Below are 16,541 nucleotides of genomic sequence, written 5' to 3'. Positions count from 1 at the left end.
GCACTATTTATCAATCTGTAATAAAAGACGTGAGGAAATTCTGTCTTTTTTAAAGACAAAAATTTTTGAGGCGAAATACCCAAAAAGAAGGTTGTTAAAAAATAAAACTCTTGTTTCAGAATTTTAATTGTTTTAGAAGTCTAAATAAGTGGGACTTTTATTGTTTCTTCGGATTTTTATGGGAAATTTAGTGTTGATGGTTGATTCTCCTTTGCAAAATAAATTTGCCGTTTTGTCCAAAAACGTTTCGCTAAAGAAAAACATTGTAATTAAATCATTTTTTTACAAATACGTACCCAGTGTTTAAACAAATTACATTCTTAAAATTGTTTGAGCTGTAAAATAAATTCAATTGTAAATTGTCTTCAAGTCAAAATTGCAACTTTACTAGTGAATTATCTATAAACATTCATATTGCTTTAATTTCCTCTAACAAATTACAGAAAAGTACTGTTATTTCTTTTTATATACTTCTCAGATACAACCAGAAGACAAGAAACCAAAGCAATTGTGGACAAAAAGAAAAATTAATATTTTGTATCCTAGTCATTCTCAAGAAGTAGACTAGCGAACGTAAATCTCAAGCGCATATCAAGTATGAGTTAAACTGAAAAGGCTAAAAGCACTACAGACTGAAATTTTAACCATCTGGAACCAAGTACAGTGGTAATGTTGATGATGTCGAAAAACACCCAGCAAATTTGATATTTTATTGATAAAAGCTCTTTTCTAAAGCTACTCAAATAGTTATTCAAATGGTTCTGACTGACTGACTTAATAAACTTGCACATAGCAAAAAACGAATTATAAATAACATTTAATAAAACCCCCCAAAAACAATTTTTAATGAGTATTTCAATATGCATAAGCACGCTGTTGAAAAACAATGAACGGAAAACAGTCTGAAGGTTATAACTTTGAGGCAAGTTTGAGAAAACAAATCTTTAATTAAAATGTTTGTATTTGCTGGCAGAATTTTTCGGCTGCTGTGAGCAAAAATTGCCCTGAAACACTGAAACAAAAGGTTAAGTAAATAATCTAAAGAAACTGTTTATTTTCGTGCACGAAGAAGAAAAGCTATTGAAAAGCAAATGTTGAAAAAGGATTCGACTTCATAAACCACCATCCTCATGCGTTTAAAAATATCCATAAAATTTACTATATCATATAAAAATCAGACATTTAACACTCGTTTTTGTATCATTTGAACCAACTTCAGTAAAACAAAAATCTACATTAGGCTCAGGGGGAGGTTAAGGCAGCCTAAAAGGGCCAAAGTTTCCATAAGCACACTTTTACTCTGGTTAAAAAATGCAAATGTAAGTTTTTTCGATCCATAGGGTTAAGCCAGAGTGCCACAAAAATGATCGGCTTAAAGTATTGGAGAGGAAAGTTCAAAAATATGTTTGGATGAATAATTAATTATAAATAAGCCATCGGATATTGATGTATTTTTTACAGCTTTTGGTTATTTGTAGAACTTTATGTTACTAAAGTTGTGCGCAAAAGAGTGGAGCGTTTGAGCCAATTGTTTCAAACTGGTGAGTTTTGGGGGCTTTTAAGACGTATGTTTGGAAAAAACATTTATTGGCAGAAATAATAGGTTGAAAGTGCTTATCGACAGTAAAATAATGCACAGTAATTATGATTATAACTGCGACAGGTAACATTACTTTATTGCGCTTTAGATAGTTCGTTAAAAGCTTATGCATTTAATAGAATAAATTACATAGAAGTTAGAAAGTCGTTAGAAATAAGTACTTGCATTCAGTAATTATTTTTTAGGTTTGTGTTCAGATAGAACAAAGGAAATATTTTCTCAAATATTTTCGATTGGAAATTGTCTAAAATGTATCTTGTGGCCGAGCAAATCGCAGGAAATATAAACGCCCCGTAAAGCACACAGAGCTTTATTCTAATATTGAAATGTACCTTGAGATAGTTATTTATTATTTTAATTTATTTACCAGTTATTCTTCTTATTCTTCCGCTCTTTACATTTCGTCCACAAACACCAGCCATTTGGGCACCTAAGCTCAATCCGGCTAGATGCAAACTGGGCAAGTAAAGTCCTTTGGAAACTAGATAATCGATGAATTCTGCAGTGTATTCTCCAACAACTCGGGTGTTTTGTGCTGCAGTCAAGTACCAAGGACCTGCCTCCAAACGAGGTGCATTCAGTAGGATGATATTGTGATCTCCTCGTTGTGTATAAGCTGGAAAATTAAATATTTCCAAAACGAATCTCCAGTGCATCTGCCGAGAAATTCGAAATAATTCGTATAAGACGTCCGTTTAGATCCTCATGGTGAATCTTGGACATAATCAATTTTTCATCTTTTTTAAATTAAGGTGGTAAAATGAGGTACAGGTTTAACCGATCTCTTTCGAAACATATTTACAAAATGTAAAATTTTGCTTGCTTAATACAATAAAATGTATATTTGAAGTATGTAATGTTACACAAGCGGTCCGGGAAAATGTGGGCATGTCTTTAGAAACGTATACAGGGGGTCAAAAGAACATGATGAACTTCTTTGAAAATTTTAGGTCGCTAAATTCGGTTTATAATAAATATCTTTTAAATTCCTTCGTATAATTTGATAAGTTTTTAATCTGATAGATTCTAGGTCCTTTTAAGGCCCCTTAAAACAATGTATTTGAAATTAATTTTGCTGTTTGACAAAGACGTGATCTTTTATTACAGATTGATAAATAGTGCTCTTATTTTGCAATAAGAACGAATTATTTATCAAAAGGGCAGAAAGGCCGATTGGGACGATACAATTTTTCTGTAGGAAATAAAGATTATTTATATATATATATTTATCAAAAAATAATCAAGAACTATCCCCTAGAGGGTATCCTGCGACACACTTAGGCTCAAGCTGAGTTTTTACAGCGTTTCAAATTTAAAAGTTTAGACAATAACAGTACACTTTAGAAAACCTGGCAATTCAATTTTTGAAAAATAAGTGAAAATGATTTTTAATTTGAAAAATCGAATTAAGAATTCCAGAACAGTTTAATTTAGAATGTAAAAAAATGTATGAATTAAAAAACACTCAGCTTGAGCCTAAGTGTGTCGCAGGATACCCTCTAGGTGATAGTTCTTGATTATTTTTTGATAAATAATTCGTTCTTATTGCAAATAAGAGCACTATTTATCAATCTGTGATAAAAAAACTTGAGAAAATTCTGTCTTTTTTTACAGGCAAACATTTTTGATTCGAAATACCCAACAAACAGTTTGTGAAAAAATGAATCCGCCTCACCAATATAGAACTTATCTATTAACTTTCTGTGGTGGACTATACTTTTTATTGTCTTGACAGGTAATTTGCGTCATTTGCAGGTTTTTTCTTCTTTAAATTAGATCCTAAATTAAACTGTTCTGCAATTTTTCTCAATTCGATTTTTCTAATTAAAAATCGTTTTCAGTTAATTTTTAAAAATTGGCTGGCCAGGACTTCCAAAGTGTAATGTTATTGTCTAAACTTTTAAATTTAAAACACTAAATGTTAAATTAAAGTCGTTCTGTTGTGAAATACGCTTTACATTGCCATCAAAGGTCATTATTTGTGTTAATTATTATGTTTTGCCCTTCTGAATTTCAAGAAGAGTTATGATACTAATAGTTAGTGGCGTTTTTTGGCAGAAATGCCTTCTACCACAACTTTTCGATGGTGGGAAGCTCACCATTCTACCATTAGAAAGCATATGCAGAGACAAGATAGAAGAACTTATCTCTGGCATGACTCCATTGCGTTTCGTACTGTTTCCTAATTTGCATTGTGGTCACATGTATTGAAATGTTGATGTATGAACAAAACTTTTTGGATATCCGTTGATACTTTTTAAATAATTTAAATCAGCTATCTTAAGCAATACAAGGAAAAATTTTCGAACTTAGAAGTGGTTGAAAAAAACATTTCCGGAAGAAATTAATTAAGAAAGTGTTAGTAGAGGGATTTATGGTTAGTTTAACGTTTTCATTATCGAAATCCAGATGGAATTAAACCAGATAATTAGGAACTCTTGCTTCGGTGAATTAAACCCGAAATTTAAGAGTTCTTGTAACCCATGAAGGATATTTTCACTCAGTTTTCCACATCACTCAGTCAGGTTTTCCGCAGTATTAACTTTTTAAATTAAACTTTTGAAACTACAAATTGAATCTGCTTAGATAGTCTTCAACATCAAGATATCAACACTAGTGTTTTTCTCTTGTAAAACAATTGTTTTGCTGTTTTCAAATGTTAAGATCCGCAGAATCCAGAATCCAGACTTGTTTATTGCTTTGTGATGGTGTCGCGGATACTAAGAGGCTGCAAGTGATACTGGACTACTTATTTAGATATTGGTATGTTTTCTGCCAAAATTCACACTCTAAAGAATTTATTTTTGCCAAACGATTCGTGCTAAGGAATTTCAGCGGCCAGGACCCGTCCGATATATTTCAGATTTTCTGCCCTCCAGCGCCCTTCCGACTGTAAGTGGTCCAGATCAAGAATCATTTTGATATGCAAAAACATAAATAAAATAATAGAAGGTGATCAAGTATATATAATTACCATATATTCCGGAAATTAACACAAAAATAAAAAATATATTCAAACCACATAATATCAACATAGCAGAAAAAACTAAAAACACCTTAGCAAATGAATGTTTCACAAAATTGAAACCTAGGATTAACAAGTTAGACACGCCTAATGTAATTTACAAAATAGACGGTTTGAATTGTGATAACACATACATAGGTCAAACAGGACAATATCTAAAGAAAAGAATATACGAACATAGCCTAAGAAAAAATAACGAAAATGGTACACCATTAGCACAGCATGCACAACAGATGTTGCATAATTTTGATTTTGATACCACAAAAATACTGATTAACGAGAGTAATTATAATAAGAGAAGAGTCCATGAAATGATACAGATTAAAAAACATAACAATGCTATAAATTTCAGATCGGATACCGTCAATCGTAGCTCAGTATATCATACATTAATTAAATGAAATAAACATAAAATATTAACTAACACCCGGTATATTGAAGAATTTTGCAAGCCAAAAATAATATCCTCAGAATGCAAAGAAAAATAGCTGAAAGTAAAAGAAATCAATATAAACAGTATTTTATTCGCTTTGTGTCCGATAATGGACAAAATTAATACTCCAAATTCATGCCAAGGCTTAAAGCAGCAACAACGCTACACATATAAGTAAAAATATTTAAGTATCTGAACGAATAATTCTAGTCTCTTCCCAAATTTGATTGTCCTGACTAATCACCTGTTAGGCCTAATTAATTTTAGAATGTTTTAAAGTATTGCAATTGTCATGTATTTTAATGTGTGATATGATGAGGCTGTTGGCAAACTGTGGTTGTTTTTTAAATTAATGACAATTTTTTTTAACTACCTGTTATTTTAGAAAAACTGATGATGTTGGAAAAATACACCGAAACGTACTTTGATTGATAAATAGAGACAATAAATGACTGAAACCCAGGAATGTATTTGATTTGGGAAGTATATACAATTAAAGCATATTAAATTGTCTTTCAAACAGCATATTTCTTTTTTTCATCTGATGAATTTTGATGATTTGAAAAAATTTGGTTAAAGTCACTATGCACTCAAGTTTATAACGGCTTTTTCGAAATTATAGCGCACTTCTTTTTGTATGCTCTAGACTTTTCTTTGCATAAACTAGGAAACTTTCTCAAGTGCTTCAATTCACTAATAACATCGATTTCTTATGGACACCAAAATAAAAGGTTCCGCATCATCCTGAGGCAGCAATGGAAAAATAAACGCAAAAAATACTGTTGAATACGGATTTTGAGCTTAATTCTCACCGATTTTTCTCAACAGAATTAAATATGTAAATATTTTAATTATAATTTGAATATTGTCACCACGCTAAGAGCATGCCTGAGTGATGAAAGAAAGGAACTTTAGAGCTAACGGCCCACTCTAACAAACAACATTATTCGATTGAATGTGGAGATGATGCTCCTTTGAGACATTCAGCTGCAATTAAATATTACTTTATTTATCATGTACGCACAAAGAAAGATACTAAGAGAGGACACCACAATTTAAAAAAAAGACCTCTGTAGGCAAAAAAATATATATTCTTTCAAAAATTCGGGTACTCGGCCTTAAATGCACTGGACATTTTTGAGTGAGAATAATTTGCTTGGAAAATGGTCTGTTCGTCAATAAAGTATTCATAAATGTCGACTTTTTCAACTAAAATGAATTTCTCAAATATTTTTTCGCAAGAAGTTTCACACTCTGTGAGTTCGAACTCGTTTTACTCCCTTTCTGTTGCCGCTATCCAATTTGAAAGCTGAAATTGTTTTTACAGCTAGTTCTTCGGGCATTTTGAAACTTTCGAAATATATTGACATTTAACGAAGTTACGGGCAAAAGAGTGGAGTTATAAGCAAATGGTACAGTCGAACGAACGATTGCCAACATTCAGGGTTCCTTATCTCCCAAACCGTTTGAAATGTCGATTTTTTCAGGACAACCAGATTCTGGCGAATACATGTGACAACTCAGGGCATTTTTCTTTCGGAAATATTGCCAACTGTTGCGGAGTTATGGGCAAATAAGTGCGAAAGAGAGTGAATGGCCGTTCAAGTCTCTTTAACTTTTCTTTCTTTTTAAATTCGATTTTAGCAGAAGCTATATACGAAAACCATGTTAATTAAAAGGGGAATATTAAAAAAATATAATTTTTAAGGTTTTAATTTTTTTTGAAAGCCATTGAGGTTCTCCTAAAAATACATTCTAGAGTTGAAAAAAGCTTGGTGCGCCGCAAAACTTGTAGCAAAAGAGCGTGTTTCCAGGAACAACTAGCGGCTTCAGATGTTTGAAAATCTAAACCCACTTCCACTCTGAAACAACTTTTTACGCCAAGTCTATGGGCATTTTAAGAGTTTTTAAATTTCTGAAAAATGTTGATAACTGACTGAGTTACAGGGTAAAGAGTGTATGTACAAATTTGAGAGTTTTAGGCTTCCCAATATTCAGAGCCCATTTCCTTCCAAACTATTGCCAATGCAAATTTTCTTATAAACAGTGGAATGTGCCAACAATAGACTTTCCAAGCAATCTGATGTTTTATTTTGAAAATGAGTTAATCGAGGTGAAAATTTGAAGTATTTTGTTCGGAAAATCGTCTTTTCGATCTGTAAATCATCATAACTTCCAAGTTTTTCAACTGATTGCAATTTTCGGAGATGCATTTTTTATAGAAAATTCTACTTTTTTCCATAATTTTACGAATCGGCCCGATATTTACAGTTATGCACAAACTTTCTACATACAAAAAGCTGTTTTTCCAAAAAATTGCAACCTTAAATCCACAATGAAAACATTGCTGGGTAACATTTGCTTTGAAAAATTATCCTCATTTCGACCTTCACATTCCTATGACTTTCAAGATTCATAACCGATTTCAATTTTGCAAAATTCTGTTTTTAGACAAAATCACTCGCTTTTGATCCAATTCGGGCCCGTATTAAGAGTTACTTATCTATTCATACGGAAGCATCTAATATATCATTGGTCGCTTTTAAGCCCAAAAAAATCAAAAAAATACAATTGATACCAAATCATTCATATAAATTGACATCCGTTACAATTACTGTGCGTAATATCAATGAGAATTCTTTGTGCCACATATGCTTGCAGTGAAAAGAATTAATCTAGTTTGTTAACTCACTTTTGCCTGAGAAATACTTTTGTGCTAACCACCCTACTTTTACTGAATAATTAACTAATCATTTTACATTTTTAAGATGTGGCGTAATACCTGACATGGAAATTACATTACTTTCAAATTTAGTCGAGTTTGTAATTGATATGTTTTAAACTGTGCGCTTATTAGTTAGGCGCTTTAATGTTCACAATGGGTTCTGAACTTTTGAAAATGTGTTCGAAGTTACCCGGTTTATGATGCAACTCAATGCACCATGAGAAAATTGGAATTTTTTACTCAAGTAAACCTTCTTCAACCCTATGAAATTTGCTTTACCAAAGGCTCATTCATATTTTCCAGGTGCAGTCAGTAAAACTTATTATTTTGCTTATTGTTTCCACACTCAAACCACATTCATTAGCGCGAGGCATGCACATATTTCAATCGAGTTTTTTACGTGAAATCATTGAGAAATGAAAACGGAAGGTAGTACCATACTGACCTCTCCAACAAACTTCATCATACCCGTACCATGTAAATGTAAATAGCACAGTTCAGTGGTCTGAAACCCACAATTGCATCTGTTGCAGTTATTGGCTGCGGATGGTGAAAGTTGCTCGACATTGACCGTTCTTGACATAGAAAACCGTAGCAGATCGGTGCAATTATGTGCATAATCTTAAAATGTCATTGATTTCCTAATTGTTATCATTTAATTAGTTTGAAACTGTTTAAGGAATACATTCGTTTTCAATTTGCTTAAGTTTTCTCTTATGAGAAACTTCTCAAAGATTTTAAGCTTTGGCAAATTCTAATAACACGCTGATCAAATATAAAATGACACAAATTTACCTGTTCTAATGTAGGTAGCCGGAATAAGTTGATATGATTCAAAGAATGCGTGGAAGAAGAAAATTGTAGGTTCGGAGAAGTTGAAATGCGAATTCTCCAGGGCTTCATCGTCTCCTATCCGGAGAGGTGTGGGCATTAATGGATTATGTCTAAAAATAAGTACAAAAATAATTTAATTTACGTTAAACAGTGCCAGTCAGGTATGACTTCTCTTGGTAAATTTTTGAACCGAAAATATTGAAGAAAATAAGAATGAAGGACTAAAGATTGATATACACAATATAACTATTAGAATCGATTTAAAAATTTGTCTTGCTATGTTTCACAATTTTTGATTAATAAATCTGTTATTGGATATTCGTGTTCAGATATAAACTCAAAACGTTTTTTTTTGCATGAAATGACAATTTTAATGCTGAAATTAACACGACTGAATGCTTAAAGAAATGTTATATTTTGCATTCTATTTTTTGTATAATTTTGCATTTAAAATTTTAAAACAATATTAATTTTAAGAGAACTTTTCAGAGTTCTGTTCAACATCTTTTGTTGTCTTTTTGGCTAAAGTTAATTAGGAGTGATTGTACTTCTTAAGTCTCGGTTAAGTAATCGACTAATCCAAATTTATATTGATTATTAAAAATGCGTCAACTAATCAAAGTGGAAAATTTGAAAAGCTTTTATTTGCCAAACAAGAAGACGTAGAATTAATGCAATTTACTTTAAAATTCATAAACCTAAAGACATTTAATTTAATCGTCCGGTAAATGCATCTTTTAATGAGATTTCTCTCTCAATTATCGTATACATATGTGTTTTTCATAGAAATACGGTCGTAATGTCTGCCATAAATTAAACTAAATCATTTAAATGTCTGAATAAGGTGCGAAATCATGAGCAGCTTACTTAAATTGCAGTAAATGGCCCCATAATATCCGTAAATGCTGAATTGCTTTTGCTTGACATGTTAAATATAATTTTTTTAGAGTATTTAAGGTGACTAAGAACCTTAATTGGCCTGCATTGATTGGCACCAAACTAACACGGTGTTACTTACTGTCACATATCAATTACGCTTTAATTTGCATGTAATAAAAGAAATAATAAATCAAACATGACATGATACTAATTCAATTTGCGCCGTAATTATTAACATCGCATTATGTGGAATTTTTCATATTGGATAAATGATTATTTTCAATTGCACATCAAAATTAGGAAAAGAACAAGATGTTCGTTCAAGTTGTAAAAATGTAGCTCTTTTTGGTGAAGATTAGTTAGGAACAGAACCAGCACTTTTTTATTGAGTAGGACAATTGAATGTAGAGTCGCAATAAAAAAATTAAAAATCATCTTACATTAAATGTGATAAATTGTACTTGACCAATTTGTAGTATCTCCTAAATCGTGAAAAATCAAAAGACGAGCTAAAAACCTGACGGTTTTGCATTGGTACGAGCGATTTTGATTTTTATCAAATTTGTTTTTTATCCTTTTTACAAAATTAGAAAAACAATGTAAAATTTCACCCAGGGGAACAGAAAAGTGTCTTTGTAGATTTCAACATCAATGACATAAACTCAACCTTTATATCTCGAAACGGTTTTTTAATTTTTCGTTTCTTTTATTTACAGTAGTCTCAAAATTTTTTTTCAGTTCATGGCAATTTCATAGTCGACTTAAGATAAATATTTAAAATACAAGTGACCCAAATCAAAACTGTCGCTGAGGTCTGAGAGCTTGGAAAACAATAAAAGTAGAATTTCCTTTCAAAAAAATATTTCGTTTATGCAACCCTGAATATGTAAAATTTTTGTCTTAAGTTGACGATGAAGTTTTAGTTTCAGCATGAGCTTGATTTTGAAAAAAACGGATCAAGAGGCAAAATCTTATTACTTGTCACTGTAAGAACAAAATGTAGACTTTTTAACATCACGTTGTACATAAAAGTAGGCGAAGAATTACAAAACCGTTTTAAAAATTTTTTACAACGGTTTTTTGTTCCACTAGAAGCACGCCGAATTTTGAGAATATTTGAATTGTTTCATCTGCCACCCTGCAGCAGGTTTATGTATAACATGTAATTCTATGCAACAACACGGATTAACAGAGAAAGAATTCGACTAAATAAGGCGTTAAATAGGCACAGCACCTAAAGCATTCAGAACTTATCCAGTTTCAAACTTAGGGCAAATTTGACTTAACGTTTATTCGTTGAGCAGTTTATTTTAAGCATTTATTGCATGGAATACTTTGTTAAAGAGGTGTCCAATATTAAAGTGTCGTGTCTTTGAAATTTATCTACTTGTTATTCTTCGTTGATAAAGCATCTTAAAAGCGCTTTGGCAAAAAATTGGCTTTCTTCATCTACCAACTCTTCAGAGCTACGAAAAAACGGTTGTGAGGCGGGCACGTTAAACCTGGCTGTTTCTTTTACTTCTTCCTTAAAGCAGCTTTCTTTTTCTTCCGCTTTCTTATTCTTCTGTCGCTGAAACCGTGCTTCTGCGCTATATTTGTATATCCATCTTTTTGGTGGCGGGCCTTCAGCTTCATCTGGTCTTTGTCTAGAGTTAATTTTTGGAATTTGCCATATAATGTTATCTTCTAGGTTTACAGAGCTTGAACATTTTTTGCTTTATTATATCGACGTTTTGCATTAATTTGATGAAAAATGAATTAAATCCCCCTTTAAAAAAATTATCTGTCCACTAAATTGGTTTCAATCTCTCTTTAGCTGCGCTACTGAACCTTCAAATCAAGCCCATCATTTTTAAAAGAACTTAACTTTTCCGTAACGGTGTCTTTTCTGTTTGGACATGAACCGCTTAAGCACAGGCCCTCATGTCCTACTTTTCTTCAATCTGTCGTTCACGATTCACGACTCGAACCGTTCAGATTTTTCACGATTTTTCAGCATGTATTGCAGGACTTTCATTTCCAAAATAGACTTAAATTATACTTCTACTTTTATATCAGCCGGTATAAAAAGTACATTCCATCAGTTCGAATGTGAACATAAAAAAGCAAAATTTGCAATTGCTTTTAGATATAATTTGCCTTTTATCCATAAATCTAATCACACGAATTCATTGCAGACTGATTGAGTGTTGTAATGCACTAACAATAAAAATTCCTGTATTACTTTCAACCTGTTTCTTTAAGAATTTTATGAACAAGTACCGAGCAACCACATTTCTATACATACCTGGTAAATAGCTGAAAAGATATATCTCGGACCGGGTCAATATGGTGGCATTTATTTTTGTTTATTGGATAAAGCTGCAAGTTGGCATTATCTAATGATATACTAGGTGGGCCTGCAATTATAATTACATACAATTAGCCTCACAATTACCGGATCATTTTGGAATTTTTAGCAAGTCTGCTTAAGTGAGATATAAAATGAGTAACCTAGATTTTACAGTAATCTGTTGTTGTTGAATATATTTTAAAAAGTCCATAGAAGTTTTTTAACACGACCCACAAAAAGCTGGAAGTGTTTGAAGAAACGACGGCTGATTAAATAATTGTTGACTAATTTACATTAAGTAATTATTGCGGTTATTTAACGAGCTCGAACTTTTACTTTCTCAACTTTATGCTCAGCTTATATCAATTATTTGACACATTAGTCGCCGATTCTAATGAAGGATGCTAAAAATTAACACATTCTTTCGATGCGGTAACTAATATTAATGGGAATTTGATGAATAATAATAATTTGTCCGAGATTAACTTCACACAGTCAGCATTATGCGATTTAATATCTTTTCCTTGATATCTTTCATCTGATTTGCACGCACATGTCTTACATCATTGCCTCGGTCGCTTTAGGATCTTTCTCGAGTTAATGCAATTTTCCACTAAGATTTTATGTTTTTTAAAAATCTAAATTTTTTTAAATGAATAGCAGAAGTAATATGATTTTAATGATCATGAAAAATGAAGACGATTTCTTCTTATTTGCATAATTTTATTGCCCCTTTTATTAAGCAAGTTTTCATAACGCTTTATCTAATTTTCAACATGTTCTCTTAAATAGTACTTACAAAGTGTAATAGTCCTCCTATTAGAATAATACATTTTCAGTGACATGAACGGTATCTGATCGTTATCAAAAGGTCGCATAACAATAAGTATGAATGTTTCAATAATGTTTGTGAATATTAGCAAAGATCGGATAAGCCCATTATTAAAGTGTGTAAATTATAAAATGAAATGTTAATCGTATTCAAGGAAGTAGGGTAGGTACTATTATTGGCACACCTTCCCATATGGATGCAATGGGAAATTGGAGCACAATAACTATTGGAGCGTAAGTGTGAAATATTGCAATTTTTATTTATAGACAACAGGCTGATGAGAATTTTCTTTTGTTTAAAGCTTCGCTTAACGAATGCCTGCTGAAAATAAATGTAATCAGTGGATAATTTATTTTCTAATTAGCTGGTTTCACGGACAGAAAAACTATACAGCGTGTCTCAGAGTCAGCGTCCGTTCGAATATTTTGGGAAGTAATGCGATTTGAATCCTGAAATTTGGATAATGTTAATTTCGGTGACGTTCTTTTTAGATGAAATAACAGCGCCATTGTACGACTACCGGCTATACCGGAAACTGTTTCAAACTTCCTTATTTTAAATGTATCACCCTGTATAATGTTTTTGCTTTTGACTTTAATGAAAGGTTTTTCTACCCTACTCTATCCGTTTCCGTTTTTTCTAGCGTATTTCTTTTTTATTCAAAGAATGCTACATTCAGTTTTAATTTTTAACAGATTTTAAATTTCTTCAATTTTCCGTTAGTTTTTCGAAAAACTTTACCTAACTGTAAAAATTAAATTTTTCAAAGTTTTTGGATTTTAAACAAAATAAAACTGCGTTGATGTTCTCTAAAAATGACGGTTAGAAAACTGGAAAGTTATAAGGGTTTGAAGGCCGGATATCCAATTTTTAAGCCAAAAATATTTTGAATTTTCACACTTATGTAAACGCCAGATGGAAAATATTGAGAATTGTTATACTTTAGGCAAACTTTAGATGGACTTGAGTGCTCACAATGCATTTTTCGAGAAGAAAATCGAAATATTTTATTGAAAATTGTACGCAAGTCGTAAACTCAATTTTTTTAAAAAACAATGACGCGTTCGCTTACTTAAAAATGCATATCTCCCAGACTAAAGCAGGTTGCATGCTTTGCCATCGTTAGTAGCCATTTGATCCTATAGACTTAGAAAGTTTTAGAAAAATCCATCCGAAACCTGATTGTAACCTATTGCTTTGTAAATGTGACTCACAAAATTGATGGTCAATTTATCAATTACGCCCGCTTACTTCTCTCATCTTTTCGCAGCTCCCACACTAAAACACACAGGCTTTTGGGTGTTTCATCATCATGCCTCTGCTATTTCATCTGAAAACAGCGTTGTTTTAAAAAAACAGTTTGCTGGATTCAAATCGCATTACTTCCTGAAATATTCTGGTGGACGCTGGCCGTGCGACACCCTGTATAGTGGAAAGACTGTTTCGTTATGTTTTATGACTATACAATATTCGTGTAAAATAATTTTTGTAACATAATAATAAAGTGACTACAGTTAAATGAACGATGCTTAAATTTTCAAAAGCATTTCTTGCTGCTGTGAATTTTTTGAGGCCTAAATTCTACCAGAAAAAAGGAACAATTTTAAAAGATAATACGCATTAGGATAATAAATCCACCTTACCTCAAGACCAGCCTCAGAAAAGCCGCGTGAAATAAAAACTGGTATTCACATAAAAAGGAATAAAGCAAACAACCCATTTGCTTCTGCAACTTGAAAAGTAGTTAGTATAAAATAATAAAAACTTTCGTAATTAGGACACTAACAAAAATCAAACCTGTTTGTTTCTTTCTAACTCCTAATGACGCAAAAATGGAGCCCACTTAAGCAAGGAAGTATTAACAGCTTCAACAATCAATCAACCTCAATAATAAAAAAATATAAAATAAAAAATAATAAAAAAGTATGCATAAAATCAAAATAATTCCAAGTTGCAAACAAACATCTTCTTTCATTAATATACTATTTCCTACATGCCGTTTTAGATAAATGGCCACTCACAAACATTTGACATTTTTGGCCATTCACACCACGACAATTTTCACTAAATGCTAATTAATGAAACGAAAAATTGCCTAAACGAGATTGTCGATAAATTTATGTTAGCGATAAGTGAAAGTAGGAAATGTCAAAAATGTAAAAAACCTACCAGGCAATGCGCTCAGCAAACACATAAACATATAATCAGAAACACCCATAATGTGCACTATCTTGGTGGTAATTGACCCAAACCATTTCTACCAACTTTTGGTATAGACGTTCTTGTATTTGGTTGTGGGGGCAGGGGTTTAATCGACAAAAAAAATGGCCAGTCTTGCTTGGTGAGAGCAAATTTGCCATTAACCGCTAAATCTTTATCAGCGAATTTTAGTCTGCGCTTTGCAAGCCGAGTAAACGTAACAATATCGATCTATTATAGTTGCAAAAACGTCTTTATAAAGGGTGTGTGATTTACAGAGTTATATATATATATTTATTTAAAATATTATACGCGATACATACAATTTTTAAGCAGAAGAGTTAATTCCAATTAGCGGTAAATTCGCAACATCGTCTTCAAATAAATCATTTTACTTTTAGGATCGCGTCTTTAAGTTTTTTGACCTGGTAAATCTCAGAAGTGTTCACTGTTACGCCAACCAATCTTTAATTAACCAACATTTAACAGACAACAGCATAATGAGTTTATTATTTATCAGAAGTGTTACAGTAATGACCAGAAAACATGTATATAGAAGAAACATGAGAATGGAACACTAGTGAAAATGTTTCTGAAAGGCAACAATTCAATTAGTAAATAGAGAAAAATTACAAGCGAAAAATCTCAGTTTGCCCGTAAGCTTTCAGACATTTTATGTCCGTCTTCAAGGCTAAAACGTATAAACAGACAAATATTCCTTATAACTTCTTAAAATAGAGTAAATAAATGTTGATAATTTTTTCAGTATTTCTAGAAAATTTAGAAAACTTGGCTTTCAAATTTTTAGGAAATTAAGTATTCTTAACAAGTATGCAGAGTGCTTTCTGTAAATATTTAGTGTAGTCATTTGTAAGTAAATTTGTAGTAAATATCTGCTCTGGTTTCAAAGGTACTTATTTATTTTGATTTGATTTATCTTGAGCGTTATTTATCTCGTATTTAAGCAATGAAGAATTTTCCCAAATCTTAGCAATTTATATTTTTTTCTAGACCACGTAGATCGGTTGCCAATATCTTTTATTTTGCACTTTTTAAGTAAAAAAATTTTAAGTTTTACCAATTTGCAATATATTTTTGCATATTTTAGAAATAATTGTTGATTGAAACCTACACACTAGAAAGTCTCAAGTAAAATCGATGCAACTAAAAAAAGGATCTCGATTTATTTAATAAGAATTTCTTTCAAATAAACCTCGGAAACTCTTTGGACACAAAGAGCACAAAAAATTAAGTGCCTCATAGAGGAATAAGAAAAATCAGAGCAGCACAAACATTTTAAGAGAAGCGTGATATAAAAAAGAAAAATAATAAATAAAGAGCGCAATTTGATATAGAATAACAGTATCACTAATTAATATACAGCTTGGTAGTGGCGGCTCCAGCATTGCAAAGCCACTGAAAAAAATAACTTCCAAAAGGAATTACGTAGTCTAAAAAAAGTATTTTTATTACCAGAAAGTCAATATAATAAAATAAATTGAGATTTTCGAAAACAAATAGATTACAAAGTTTGTGAACAGATAAGAAAGTAGGAAAGGAGTTTTTTTTTAAGCAATACGTAAGCAAATTTTGCAAGGAGCTTTAACTTAAACTGGTCACAGTAAAGATTGGACAGTTTTGTCACAAGCGCTGATGGAAACTAAATTTATAAAGTTTATTTT

At 31.7% G+C, this 16,541-nt stretch overlaps 1 protein-coding gene across 1 annotated transcript in view; it reads right to left on the bottom strand.

The window, feature by feature from the left end:
• The window catches only part of LOC109546642 (pancreatic triacylglycerol lipase), a 17,514-nt gene extending 2,572 nt beyond the window's left edge, over positions 1-14,942 (bottom strand). The window contains exons 1-4 of the mRNA XM_048660910.1: positions 14,830-14,942; positions 11,784-11,895; positions 8,579-8,727; positions 1,968-2,216 (exon numbers count right to left, since the gene is read on the bottom strand). Of these exons, the coding sequence (XP_048516867.1) occupies positions 1,968-2,216; positions 8,579-8,727; positions 11,784-11,895; positions 14,830-14,878 (559 nt within the window). The 5' untranslated portion in view covers positions 14,879-14,942. The remainder of the gene's footprint in view (positions 1-1,967; positions 2,217-8,578; positions 8,728-11,783; positions 11,896-14,829) is intronic.
• Between the last annotated feature and the right edge of the window lie 1,599 nt (positions 14,943-16,541).

This window comes from Dendroctonus ponderosae, unplaced genomic scaffold, assembly GCF_020466585.1.
Source record: "Dendroctonus ponderosae isolate FM_Combo_2020 unplaced genomic scaffold, Dpon_F_20191213v2 Dpon_F_20191213_1, whole genome shotgun sequence".
NCBI lineage: Eukaryota > Metazoa > Arthropoda > Insecta > Coleoptera > Curculionidae > Dendroctonus > Dendroctonus ponderosae.
Note: the sequence above shows the minus strand (reverse complement) of the source record. Positions and strands in the feature narration are given on the sequence as shown.